Source organism: Ctenocephalides felis, unplaced genomic scaffold (assembly GCF_003426905.1).
Source record: "Ctenocephalides felis isolate EL2017-DRISC unplaced genomic scaffold, ASM342690v1 CF-g0.4_SCAFFOLD_00806, whole genome shotgun sequence".
NCBI classification, from domain to species: Eukaryota; Metazoa; Arthropoda; class Insecta; order Siphonaptera; family Pulicidae; genus Ctenocephalides; species Ctenocephalides felis.
In genome coordinates, this window is record NW_020536960.1 from 2,513 (window position 1) to 15,871 (window position 13,359).

Genomic DNA, 13,359 nt, shown 5'->3' on the forward strand with positions numbered 1-13,359 from the left:
TTCATTAATGTTTGTTTTCCATCGATAATTATTCAATGCAATTACAATTTTCACAGAAAAAGTTAATATTGCGACTTAAAACATTTTGGCCGACTTAACAATTATATATATATATATATATATATATATATATATATATATATATAATATAAATCAGGTTGCTCGAGTCGAACCCCATTAGGATAATAATGCTCTCGTATGTGCTATTAAATTAAAAAAAAAAAAAACAGTTTTAATTTTAGTATTTACTTGCCTCATGATTACCAGTTACTGAATTTCTTTTTTTAAAATATGTATTTTTACTTTTTTCAAAACATGCTTTCGGACGCCAAACGTCTCAGTAGTAGTACATAATAGGTTTATAGACACACCGTCTAAAAACTATATAGAAATTTTTTATATAAACATCTTTGTTTTAGATATTAGTTACCTAGTCGAACAACATTAGTAAAGTACCACCTAAAATAAAATGATAATCTCAAAAAGTAACGAATGTACTTTTTTACTGACCAATCTCTGGGTGCTAAGAATAGAGAAGATACAGCTTATGTTGGTTACATCCACTTGGATGTTTTTCAATTTGAGCAAACATTCTAAAATATTGTTTTTATTCATTATTTCTTCGCATTTATTTGCCTAAAAATCCATAAAACGCTCTTTATTAAACCGGTACGAGTAAAGAATAAGTTTGATGACTTATGTAAGCTTCTTATGGTCTTCGAAGTTTGAAATTGAAACTAATGTCACAGACGATCACTAAAAGATTATCACAGAAGATATGTAAGTCAGGGCCATATTTTTGCGGTAAAAAGCTAACAACTGATTCAAAAATGTTAGTAAAAACTTCACAAAATGCTTACTTGTCAATTATATCACGAAGCCGGGTATCCTTCCAATTGTAAACGTTGCCTACTCGAATAAATAGTTCTACTTAACGGTGCCAGATGATGAACTTTAATTATCAGACAAAATATGGCCGGGGTACGACCTAGGCGGTGGTACGACTTAAGCAACCCTACACTATATATATATATATATATATATATATATATATATATATAGTTTTTAAACTTTCAGTATTATCGTTGTAACATGAAGATACAAAAAAAACATTTTAATTTGTAGTAAATTTGTGATAATTTCGGCGCCCTTGCTATTATCCTGCATCATATACTCGACATGTAGAGAATTGTCTCGCGCCGATCATAATGCTTTCCGATCCCACAGACTCCGTCTCTATCGGACTAACGGCATGTAACGGCAAAAGCGAGCGCAAGCGCGCGACTCGTCCGTGGCCACCGCTGCCGCTGCCACCGCGACGGGGACAGACCGGGACCCTGGTAAAGCTAAATCAATCCATATGACTTGCGACCGAAAGCTGCGCCTCTGATTCATGAGCTTACGCCGGAATAACAGACCCCATATGTTCGTTTCGATTTCTGAAAATCTTAGCGACAGTAATTTACCATCATTTTAAAGTTCGATTTCGAAAAATCGAAGTTGAAAATTTTTACATTTCTTCACGTTTTGAAGGTTTCAACGTTTTGGCATACCTCAGAAAAAATGGATGTGTGTGTATGTAGATGTGCTGATTAGTTCTTGGCAAAGGCAGGTCCAGCCGTTTCTAAAATACCAAGCTAATGTGCAAAAAATAGCAGTTTTTGAGAGAACTAAGCATCCGATTTGAATGATTCAAAAAACTTTTTGCTTATGTTGATGAAACAATTGATTTTGAAAAACATTTTTTTTTTTGAAAGTTGAGAATAATTTTTTTTTCTAGCCAAAGTTCTAAAGCTCAATAATATACTTCAAATAAATAATTTTAACTTTGCACTTCAGTTTATATAATTGTTATAAATATGTCCTTCATTTTAAATTCGATTGAACAAGTTTTGTTTATTTACTTTTCTGTAAACATACACAAGTTACAGTATTTCTAATAATCTATTTGAAAACATTTAATTGCATTTAATATTCCTTGAATTTTTCATGGCGGTACGAGGAGTTCCAGCAATTTGCCTTAAGGCACGATGCCATAGACCACCACTTTTAATTCAATTTATATAAAACATGATATTTCATTTGTTAATTTTATCTTGAATAAATTATTAAATTCGATCGAAATTGAAATTGATTTTCTCATTTGTTTCAACACACTCACAATTAGTGTAAGATGGTACTAATTGTAATTTTCTTAACTTTTAGGTTTGAAGAACTAGTTAACTGATGGAACGTTTTTATCGTAAAATACTATGTTGAAAAGGGAATTAAATAGTTTATTATTAAAATAGTTTCAAAAATAGCACAAAAAGGCTGAAAATAGACATAGCATTAATTGAATTTATATAGAGCTTTCAAAAACATGAATATTTATTTATTCAAATTACTAATATATATATATATATATATATATATATATATATATATATATATATATAATATGAGTGAGTCTGATAACATCAACAAAGAAACAAGATTTATAAAATAATCTTTATTTCCAAACGTTTCGACATATTTATGTCATAGTATTTACGTTGGTAGTTACATATAAGTGTACACGCACTAGAGATTTGGCTAACATTTATACACTAATTGTCGCACTATGCATATATAATTTTATATGTAAACAGAAAAATGATAGTTTTATTGAACAAAAATGTAATTAGAATTATGTATTTCTGACGACTTCTGTACTTTGCTAGTACCGAGGCATGATGCATCATACATGCCTCGTTACTAGCAAAGTACAGAAGTCGTGGCAAATTACATAATTCTACTTACATTTTGTTCAATAAAACTATCATTTTTCTGTTTACATCATACAAAAAAATTATATAAAAATGCATAGTGCTGACAAGTTAGTTGTATAAATGTTAGTGCCAAATCTCTAGTGCTGTGTACACTTCTCTATATGTAACTAACCAACGTAATATCCACTGATGATGACATTAAATTGAATGTCGAAACGTTTGGAAATAAAGATTATTTTATAAATCTTTGGCTTTTCTTGTTTGATGTATCGCCCTCAAGAACTCACTCATATATTTCAACATCAAAATTAACTACTAAATCATATATATATATATATATATATATATATATATATATATATATATATAATTAGGGCGGGTCGATTTAAAGGTCACTTAGGTACATATGATTTTCGGATACCAGGGATCAAAATAAGATACTTTGCTGAAGAAACCATACCTCTGAAATGAATTCTGATGTCCCGTGCGTTGACCCAAAAATAAGGGTTGAATGTTGAAAAACCGCTCAGTGGAGATCCCAGAGAATGAACCACGGACATGGGTGAATCAGCTATCCAAAGTTAGTGAGGTCATACATTTGGACGCGATTGGGGCACTCTAAATGGGTCAAAATGAAATTTTTCAAATTTCAACCCTTATTTTTGGGTCATTACACGGGACATCAGAATTCATTTTAGAGGTATAGTTCTTCAGCTAAGAATCTTATTTTGATCTAGTATCCGAAAATCATATGTGCCTAAGCGACTTTTTTTGACTCATAGAAATCGACCCGCAATATATAAATGTTTCAAATCCACAGTAGGGTTTTTTTACATATCGAACTTGATTGCTTATGTATATATAGGTCGTACCTTTTAAGTACATAATATTAAATCATAATGTAAAAATAACAGTATGAATTTTTAATTTCCCGTAGGATAAGTTATAGTAATCGCAAAAAGATCTTTTCATTTTGGGCACAACTTAGAAAAAATGCATGTATGTGTGTGTGTGTGCGTGCGGATACAAAGTTTCGTCGACGATTTCGAGAACGCGGATCAATCAATTTGGAAAATTTCAAAAACGTTCGGTTCGTATTGATAAGAAGACGTGCTGATAATTTTTTAGCTAACAATATGGCAGGTTTCGATGATACGGGACAAAAAGTGACAAAAATGGTATTTCAGTTTTTGAGATAACGAAGCGTTCGATTTAATTGATTCAGAAAAGATTTTATTTGTATTGATAAAATGAATAACTAATTAAATTTTGGGAAGAGCACGTTTATCGGTTTCGGAGATATAATAAAAAAACGCAATTTGAGGTCAATAATGATTATTGAACATATGCACATCAAATGATCAGTTATTTTATAGAGATTTTAATAGTAAGTACAATTTTTGTTGTAAATAAGTAAAAAATTTTTATGGGTTCCGTAGCAATTTTTACCCGTTAGACTGCGACGCGGCGTTTACTGCGTCGCAGTCTAACGGGTAAGTTACGCACTTTGATATTTTGTCTCTACGCAGTTAAAGCAGCGCGATTACTCTAAAAAAGAAAAATCAAAATATTCAAGCGTGTTCAAAATATGAAAACCAAATTCATCTTTCAAAAAACAATTTTTCACAAATTGTAAAATTCACAGAAATCTATTTTTTTCAAAGTTTTCAAAATATTTCAAAGCTTTTTTAAACATTTTAAGTATTCGGTACGGAAAGTTCCTGCAGTTTGCCATAACGATGCCATGCACCACTAGTTGCAAACAGATAAGAACTTGAGTCTAATTATTAAAATCGTCGACGAAACTTTGTATCCGCACGCACGCACACACACACACATACATGCATTTTTTCTAAGTTGTGCCCAAAATAAAAAGTATTTATTTTCGATCTTTTTGCGATTACTATTATTTAAATTGTGTGTTTGACTATATTGCATATGAATATTTTTACCAAAAAAAAGAAGATGTTATTGTTCTTGAACTACAAACAAGTGTTCAGAGAGCAAGTAAAAGTAAGGATAAGATCAATAAAATAAGTTTATATATATATTTATGTATTATTAGATGATTGATGATATTAGGCATATAATAAATCATGTATAATAGTACATAAAAAAACGAAAATTCAGAAATTATTGAACAAAACAGATAAGAATTATTGAATTCGCACGAACATCGGATTCGAATATAGATAGGGCCTTTTTTATTTTCACAGTGATTTAAAATTTCGCTCAATCAGAAATGTGAGAACCAGTTAGAACATACTCCTTGATTCTCCTAGCCTTCAGTCTTCAAAATTTAAAATTTGCAAATTGATTTTAAACTGTTGATTAACCGCACAAGTTGCGACATCTCTTGAATGATTTGCTCCAAATGCTTTCAGTAGGTTAAAATATAGAATATAAAATAGGATATGGATAACTGTGGATGACCTAAAGCAGCGTGCTTTAAAGCAAATTGCTGGAACTTCCCGTACCGTAACGAAATGTTCGAGGAATATTAAATGTTTTCAAATCAATTATTATAAATTATAAATAAATTAGAATTATAAATAAATACTGTAACATAGTCTAATATTTATAAAAATTACATAAACTGAATCACAAAGTCAAAATTATTTATTTAAAGTATATAAAGGAGCTTTAAAATCTTAGCCAGAATTAAAATTGAAATCTGAATTATGTTCGATATGCAAAAAAAAATGAAATAATTTTTAAAAGCGATAGTTTTATCAACATAAGCAGAAAGTTTTTTTTAATCATTCAAATCGGATGCTTAGTTCTCTCAAAAACTGCCATTTTTTGCAAATTTAGCATAGTATCTCCGAAAGGGCTGGACCTGCCTTTGCCAAAAACTAATCACCACTTCTCCCGTCATTACGAAATGAAAGTTTTTTGGATCATTAAAATCAGATGCTCCGTTCTCTCAGAAACTCGATTTCTAATTTCTGCACTATTTGCTCTGTATCTCCGTAACCCGCCTTTGCCAAAAGCTAATCAGCACATCTCCCTATCAATAGGAATCGAATGTTTTTTGAGCCATTTAAATCGAGTGATCTGTGCGCTCGAAAACGTGGACGATGAAATGCGGACACACAAACACACACACACACATAAATTTTTTCTGAGGTATGCCAAAATGTTTAGAAACCTTCAATACGTGGAAAAATGCAAAAATTTTGGTTTATTACTATAAAATAAAAATAAATGAATCAAACTCAAAACCCAAGCTAGTATTAAGCGTTCAAATCTCAATGCTCTTATATATAACAAAGCAAATATTAGTCTATTGATATTTTTTACTAATAGTTACTAAGTTCACTTACAATTAATGAGAAGTATAATAATATTGCCATTTATTAATACCATAATATATTTTTTCTTCACCAATTTGACACAGCTTACAAAAAACACCCGTACAATAAGGTACTTCTATAACATGTAATTACTCCAACAGGGACCGAGAATAGAGAACATCCCCCTTACAACACTTATAAAACTCTAGCTTGCTCAGTTGACATTTTTATTCGAGCATGTACATTCTATAAGAAAAAGGTATAAACTTATCAAAATGGTTTGTCATATTTCTGGAATGAAGATCCTTCAAAAGAAATAAGTAGAAAATTTTAATAAAGCAATACTAAATTATAATGGAAGAATAACACTAAAAAAAAATCAATTATAAAGAATCTTTTTCCAGTAATATAACATGGATAAAAGTAGTCCAAAAAAAGCTCAGGCAATGAGCTCATATTGCAAAAAAATCTGATTGCATTGTGAAGCACTTACAGTTAGTGGTGATGATGAAAATATCAATGAATTCATAAAATGCGTATTAATTCTTAAGAAAATTTAATGAACATATTGATGTTTATTATAAAATGTATAATATGTAGCATATTGTTTTATTAGTTAGAATGTAACTCCTCTCTTTGTACTAATACATGGATTTGCATGACATGGTAGTTTTTTGGAATGTAACTACCATGTTACACAGGAGTTACTTTTATTTATATATATATATATATATATATATATATATACAACATACATACATACGTTATACCAACCATTATTCAACCCTTTAGTATTTTCTGTTTTAAATTTGAAAATGAAAGCAATAAATAATCATGAAATTTAATAAGTTCTCAAAGATTGTATTAGGGAATTTAAAACAGGTTCAAATCTAATATATGTACAAATTATTAAAAACATAGAAACATTAAAAAATTGAGAATTTTAAGCAGAAAGAAACAACAATTCAGTCTTTAAGCAAAAAATAAATCAGATTCAAAATCTTCAAAATAGCATTTAAAAATAATAATAATAAACAACAATCGATCATTTATGATGCTTTAGCAGGATTTAACTTTAACTCAATAACATCGCATATAGTATCTCTGATTTTTGTCTTCTCCGAACCCATAGCTTGTATTTTTTCCATTTGCTCAGTTACAAAGGCCGCTCGTCTTTTGAAATAATCTTTTGCATTAGGAATGCTCTGTAAACATAGTTTTGCAATTATAATTATAATTGATAAATGAAGAATAATATGAATTTGAACTATTCAATTATCCTACTCTACATTCCGAGCACACAATACAAATGAGTAATCATAGACATTTATAGTGGGGTTCAAGTAAAACAAACAACTGCAAACGTAAGGCACAATATCAGAAATAATCAAAATAAAAACAACTATTTTAAAGACCTAAAAAGCATGAAATATTTGTTTTCTAAATTTCTTATAAAGTAGTATCAAGAACAAACCTTCTGAGCATAATATCCAGTGCCAATGTCTATAATTACATTTTGTCTATCAGAAATTGTTCCTGGAACATACATGGAACTAGTTAAAGGAACCATGACAAAATTGTCCTTTGAGTCTTCTAATGGAATTTTATCTAAACTTTCTGCAGAATCTAAAAATTTTCCTTGTGCTATTTTTAAAGTTTGAACAGATTCTTGAAACAGTGTTAACTCCTGTAATTAAAAATTATTTAAATGTTGTGTTATTTGTGGTATAAATAAATGTTTTTAAATAATTGTAAATGTTTATACATAAATTTATATAAATATATCATGATAATTTTCTGTAGAGCTCACATCCATAAAAAGTGGCACACACCTGGTTAATTTTTAACCCCTAAACCCTTCAATATCAGTATTTTTTTATTGATGTATAAAAAAAATTAGACAAAGTCATGTAATATTTTTTTATTCAGTATATTAAAAATAGTTGTGCACCATTGATAGCAAAATAACTGTATCCTTCATTTTACACTAAATTATACCTGATCTAATTGGTGTTTCAGTTGCCCTAATTGATTTATATTTAATTCTGTTAAGTTCACTTGATGCATGCTAGAATTACTTGTACTTGAAATTTCCATTTTATAAATTTTCTGTTATAACCAATTTTTCTACTTCAGACAAATTTAGAAATTACTCTGCAGTGCAGCATGCAGATGACAACCTGACAGTTTATCACGAAGAAGTCATACCTAGTTTTAGTGTTACCATAATGTTAAGTTTTTTCTTTCTTCTTTGATTGCTTGTAAATTTTACCATCTTGGATTTGAGCCTGTTCTTTTTCACACATGATGAATCTGATATGAATCAGATAATACAAAATCTTCTCTCGTTCTACAAGAGAGTTTTACTATCTTATCCACAGATCTCTTCTAAGATTCAGAGGCTTTCAAAAATTACCAGCAATTTCCTTTACATGATCCATATCAGTCAAAAATAGGAGTTTTGCGCAATTCCACTACATATTTAATAAATTTTGATATAATTATATAAATGCAATTACTTATATATTTGGATCTTAGTATTGAAATGTTATGCCTATATTAACGTCACGTTACATATGATTGATTTGATACTTAAGCTAAAACAATGACTAATCTTTATAAAAAGCTATAGCTTCCACATTTAATAAACAAAATTGTACTTGCATTTTATGTATTATAGTTTACTGTGTAAAACAAACTGATAGTCTAATAGTCTTTATCCTAGACAATATAATAATATTTGGTCTTTATATTCCTAATGAATAGTTATTTAAAAACAAAAGAAAAACAAAAGATGTTTAAAAGAATATAAACCATGGCTCTGCAGAGCATATACTTTTATTAGACATTATTTCATAACTATCCGAAAAAGACAGCAATTGAAATATTAGGAATAAAAATAAAGGCCTTAAAAATACAAAATTAACAGTGACGTTCTTATCTGTTGACGGGAAATTAATATAGTATGAACCCTAGATAGTATGAGAATATAATTTATTTATATAAACTTTCTTTATGCTTTTTTTTTAATAAATCTAAACATATAATAAAAAAAGAGTACTAATATATGACTAAATTGAACCACACTCTTCTTTTATCTATGAATTGAACTATGCCGCAATGAATAGCATTCGGTTACTATTCGGTATTCGCTATATTTGGTACCTTTTTTATTATTCGGCCGAATACCGAAGAGTAACTTACTATTTGGCCGAATACCAAGTAGATAAAATCAAAGGCGCCGCAGCTCAGTGACAGCATTGTTCGTGTTTTATCTTTTATGCGATAAAGAGCGATGAATCTGTATTCAGTTTAATATACTATGATATAACGGAATTTGTTATTTTATATGCAATAATTTAAACTTCGATCGATTTTTAACATTATAAATGATCACGTAAAGAACTTTTTTCAGAATATTCACAAAACACTTTATTGCTACATGTTTATATTATTTAATATGAATCATTCAATGGTTACACGCATGTTACACGCATGTGTTTTATTAATACAATAAAATCATTCATTATATAAAATCTAAGCATTTTCAAATAAAGAGCTAATATTGGCTCTTTATCGCAAAATGAACAAACAATATTTTTGATCATTTATTATTTATTTTGTTATGATTATCATTCGCAATATATAAGAAATAATATTGCAAGACTAGGCATAAAACTTGAATAAATATGTAGCGCGTTAGCAATATAATAATTACTGATAGTTATTACTATTACATTAATATAAACATTTGGTTTGTTGTTTTCATTTCGCACCTAGCGGCCTAATTTTGAATTATTAACGACATCGATTTTGCTGTACGAAAAGACCTTGTGTGGCGTTCCCTTACAAGTACAATTCCATGTGATCGGGTATCACTTGGCTACGTGCGTACATTTGAAAATTTATAAAAATTTGCTGAAATGTCAAAATATAGGTGTTTATAGTTGTCTCAATTAAAAAAATGAAAAAGTTATCACCTTTAATATATATTTTATGTTTTATTGTCGTAAGAGCAGATGAACACAGTCACATTGTGAGTATATTGCAAAAACAATTACTAATAAACTTCGATATATAATTTTGCAAATTTGTTTGAACATTGACACGTATTTATGTGCTAATATTAAAAACGCTTAATTATTGTTTTATTTTTTATGTCAGTATGAAGACAATGAAGAAGTAGTATTATGGATGAACACTGTTGGTCCTTACCACAATCGCCAAGAGACTTACGGATACTTTTCTTTGCCTTTTTGCGCTGGAAATAGAAAGCAGCTGAGCCATTATCATGAGACTCTTAGTGAAGCTTTACAGGGTGTAGAACTAGTATTAAGTGGATATGAGGTTGATTTCAAAGGTATTCTATAATTTTTTTATAAAGAATTTTGCCGTTAAGCGCTCTAAGATTAATTTTAACAATTGCCTTACAATTATCTTTACTTACCCATATCCTATAAACATACTCATGTTACTTTCAATGAGATGTATCTCTTGTATTACATTACTGTCAAAAAGTTTTTTTGAGCATGGATTAAGAGATATTTAATTAAAAAAAGATTTATTTGTATTATTAGAGATTGAAATTTAAAAAAATAATGGAAAAGGCAATATTTTAATTAAAAAAAAAAAACATAATTATATCTAGTTATATTTAAAGTTAAGAAAGACCTCAGAAAGAATGATGGGGCATATAATATAAACTTCTATATTATTACAAAATATCTTGATTATTATTATTCCACAACTCTAGAATATTCATTTAGTTTTACTTCACTATCATCAATGATTAATTGCTAGATCAACAATTGAATTATATGCAATATTTTTTTTTTTACTTAATTATTATACTATTATAATGGTGTAGCAAAAAAATATACTAGAATCAGTATAGCTTATTAAGTTCTTCTCTCATTACAGCTGATATTGCACCTACGGAGATCTGTAAAGTACAGTTATCAGAAAGAGATAAATTAACTTTTATATATGCTGTAAAAAACCAATATTGGTATCAAATGTATATAGACGATTTGCCTCTCTGGGGTGTAGTTGGCAAAGAGGAAGATAAGGAGTACTATATATACACACACAAGAAATTTGATATTGGATATAATGGCAAGCAAATAGTAGATGTGAATTTGTCATCTCATAAGAAAGAACTACTTAAAACTGGAGCAGTTTTGACGTTTACTTATGAAGTGACATGGAAACCCAGCACTGTCAAGTTTGAAAATAGGTTTGACAAGTATTTGGATCCTAACTTCTTTCAACATAGGGTGAGATGCTAATTTATGTTGTATTATTACATATGGTATATCAATTTGTTCTTTTAGCATTCACAATATAAATAGCTCGTTTTTTTTTATTTGTAAGATATAATTAAAATAATTGATTTATGATAAAGAATTTTTAGATTTTTGCATTAATGCAAAATACTTTTGTTGATTAAAACTTATAATATATTATCGAAATATTAAATTACTTGATAAACAACGACGTATCTGAGATGTCATCCATTTCAGGTGCCATTGTAGACTTTGACGTCTCAGAGACGAAGTGTCTTTGGCAAAAACCAAGCAGTATATTATTAGATTAGCTATTTTGTTTTTTTTAGAATTTTTTTTTTTTACATAAATACAAAAATACTGATAACAATATTGCATTGGCAAGTATTAAGAACCGCAATCATAAATCTTATAATACATATGTATTTATTCTATTGTGTTAAGTATCAACCCTATTAAATGTTATAAAGTTTGTAAATTTCAAAATAAATTGGTCTCTTTTCTTATCATATATATATATATATATATATATATATATATATATATATATATATATATATATATATATATATATATATATATATATATATATATATATATATGCGTTCCTGAATCAGCAAATTAATTGTTATCTTACGGATTCGTCAATGCCCAATTTTATTTGTATGTCAAGTGGTTAAAACACCAAATTATATAGAAAAATTAATTTGGAAAGCAGAATTTACCATTAAAATTAGTGAAATTACATAAAGAACAACAAAAAAAATAGGGTGCATAAATTGAACATAAATAATTTAATGATATTATTTTTGCAGATACATTGGTTCAGCATATTTAACAGTTTTATGATGGTAATATTTTTAGTAGGACTTGTGTCTATGATTCTGATGAGAACATTACGCAAAGATTATGCAAGATATAGTAAAGATGAGGAAATAGATGATATGGTAAGTTGAAAAAAAAATTAGACAATGTTTTTGTAACAAGAAAGAAACTATTTTATTTTTGCATTTGTAAATAACGTATTTTGTAAATGTATTTGAAACTATTTCTTGCTTCTTGTTTTAAATGGAACATGTTTTTTTATCATATTTATGGAACATTGAAAAACTAATTTTTGAATACTCAGGATTAATTTATAAAATGTTGTATTTGATATCACTAAGGTCTCAAAGAAGAAAAAGATTGAAAATCTGTGTTACGGTTGAATTAAATAAATGTCCTTAAAATTTTAATAATTTGGTTTTAGGAACGTGATTTGGGTGATGAATATGGATGGAAACAAGTACATGGAGATGTTTTTCGACATGCTTCTTATTCTATGCTATTTTCTACCTTGATAGGAGTAGGATACCAATTAACAACAGTTGTATTTTGTGTCATAGTATTCACTATACTAGGAAATCTGTATACAGAGTACGTATAATATCAATTAGCAAAAATTTATAATGAGTTAATGTAGGAATTTAATTAATTAAAATAAAATAATGCAGTGAAATTGTTTAGAAGAAAATATTAATGTTTTTATAATCTTTATGTTTAAATTAATTCTGCAGAAGAGGATCATTGTTATCTACTGCAATATTTGTTTATGCTGCAACATCTCCTATCAATGGATATTTTAGTGGCTCTTTGTACTCAAAAATGGGAGGCAAAGTATGGATTCGTCAAATGTTGTGGTCGACTTTCTTTTTGCCTGTTTTAGTGTGTGGAACTGCCTTTTTAATTAATTTTATTGCAATTTATTATCATGCTTCAAGGGCTATTCCTTTTGGAACAATGGTAAGTAACCATATGTAATATATAATAGACACATGTTTTATTTAAATATTTAATGACTACATGGAATAAGTAATTTATCTAACTGATATTATATGCAATATATTATAAATAAAATAAATATTCACCTCTTTTTGACTGGTTTAATATTATATTCAGAAAAATCAATATATATGTAATATTTACAAGATTCTTGATAACATGTAAGCATTTTGCTCAAAAATCATAATTATTTATTTCATTTTAGTT

At 28.3% G+C, this 13,359-nt stretch overlaps 2 protein-coding genes across 2 annotated transcripts; one reads left to right on the forward strand and one right to left on the reverse strand.

The window, feature by feature from the left end:
* Positions 1–7,095: 7,095 nt before the first annotated feature.
* Positions 7,096–8,246, reverse strand: LOC113369738 (prefoldin subunit 5-like). Its single transcript, XM_026610304.1, has 3 exons — positions 8,045–8,246; positions 7,521–7,733; positions 7,096–7,251 (listed from the first exon to the last, which is right to left on the reverse strand). The coding sequence occupies exons 1-3, from the start codon at positions 8,141–8,143 to the stop codon at positions 7,096–7,098; spliced, it is 468 nt and encodes a 155-aa protein (XP_026466089.1). The 5' UTR covers positions 8,144–8,246.
* Positions 8,247–9,944: 1,698 nt separating this feature from the next.
* Positions 9,945–13,127, forward strand: LOC113369749 (transmembrane 9 superfamily member 3-like; the record flags this gene model as incomplete). The annotated part of the gene is made up of 6 exons (XM_026610313.1): positions 9,945–10,082; positions 10,211–10,406; positions 10,967–11,322; positions 12,147–12,278; positions 12,581–12,747; positions 12,888–13,127. Coding segments are annotated over exons 1-6 (1,163 nt in total), but the record flags the coding sequence as incomplete, so codon positions are not given.
* Between the last annotated feature and the right edge of the window lie 232 nt (positions 13,128–13,359).

Bases quoted from the DNA above. Each gene is read 5' to 3' on its own strand.
- LOC113369738 (XM_026610304.1), bottom strand. From the start codon at position 8,143: ATGGAAATTTCAAGTACAAGTAATTCTAGCATGCATCAAGTGAACTTA. The intron at 7,734-8,044 runs GTATAATTTAGT...TTTTAATTACAG, and splicing joins TGAAACACCAATTAGATCAG to GAGTTAACACTGTTTCAAGA. The intron at 7,252-7,520 runs GTTTGTTCTTGA...CTATGTTTACAG, and splicing joins CTGGATATTATGCTCAGAAG to AGCATTCCTAATGCAAAAGA.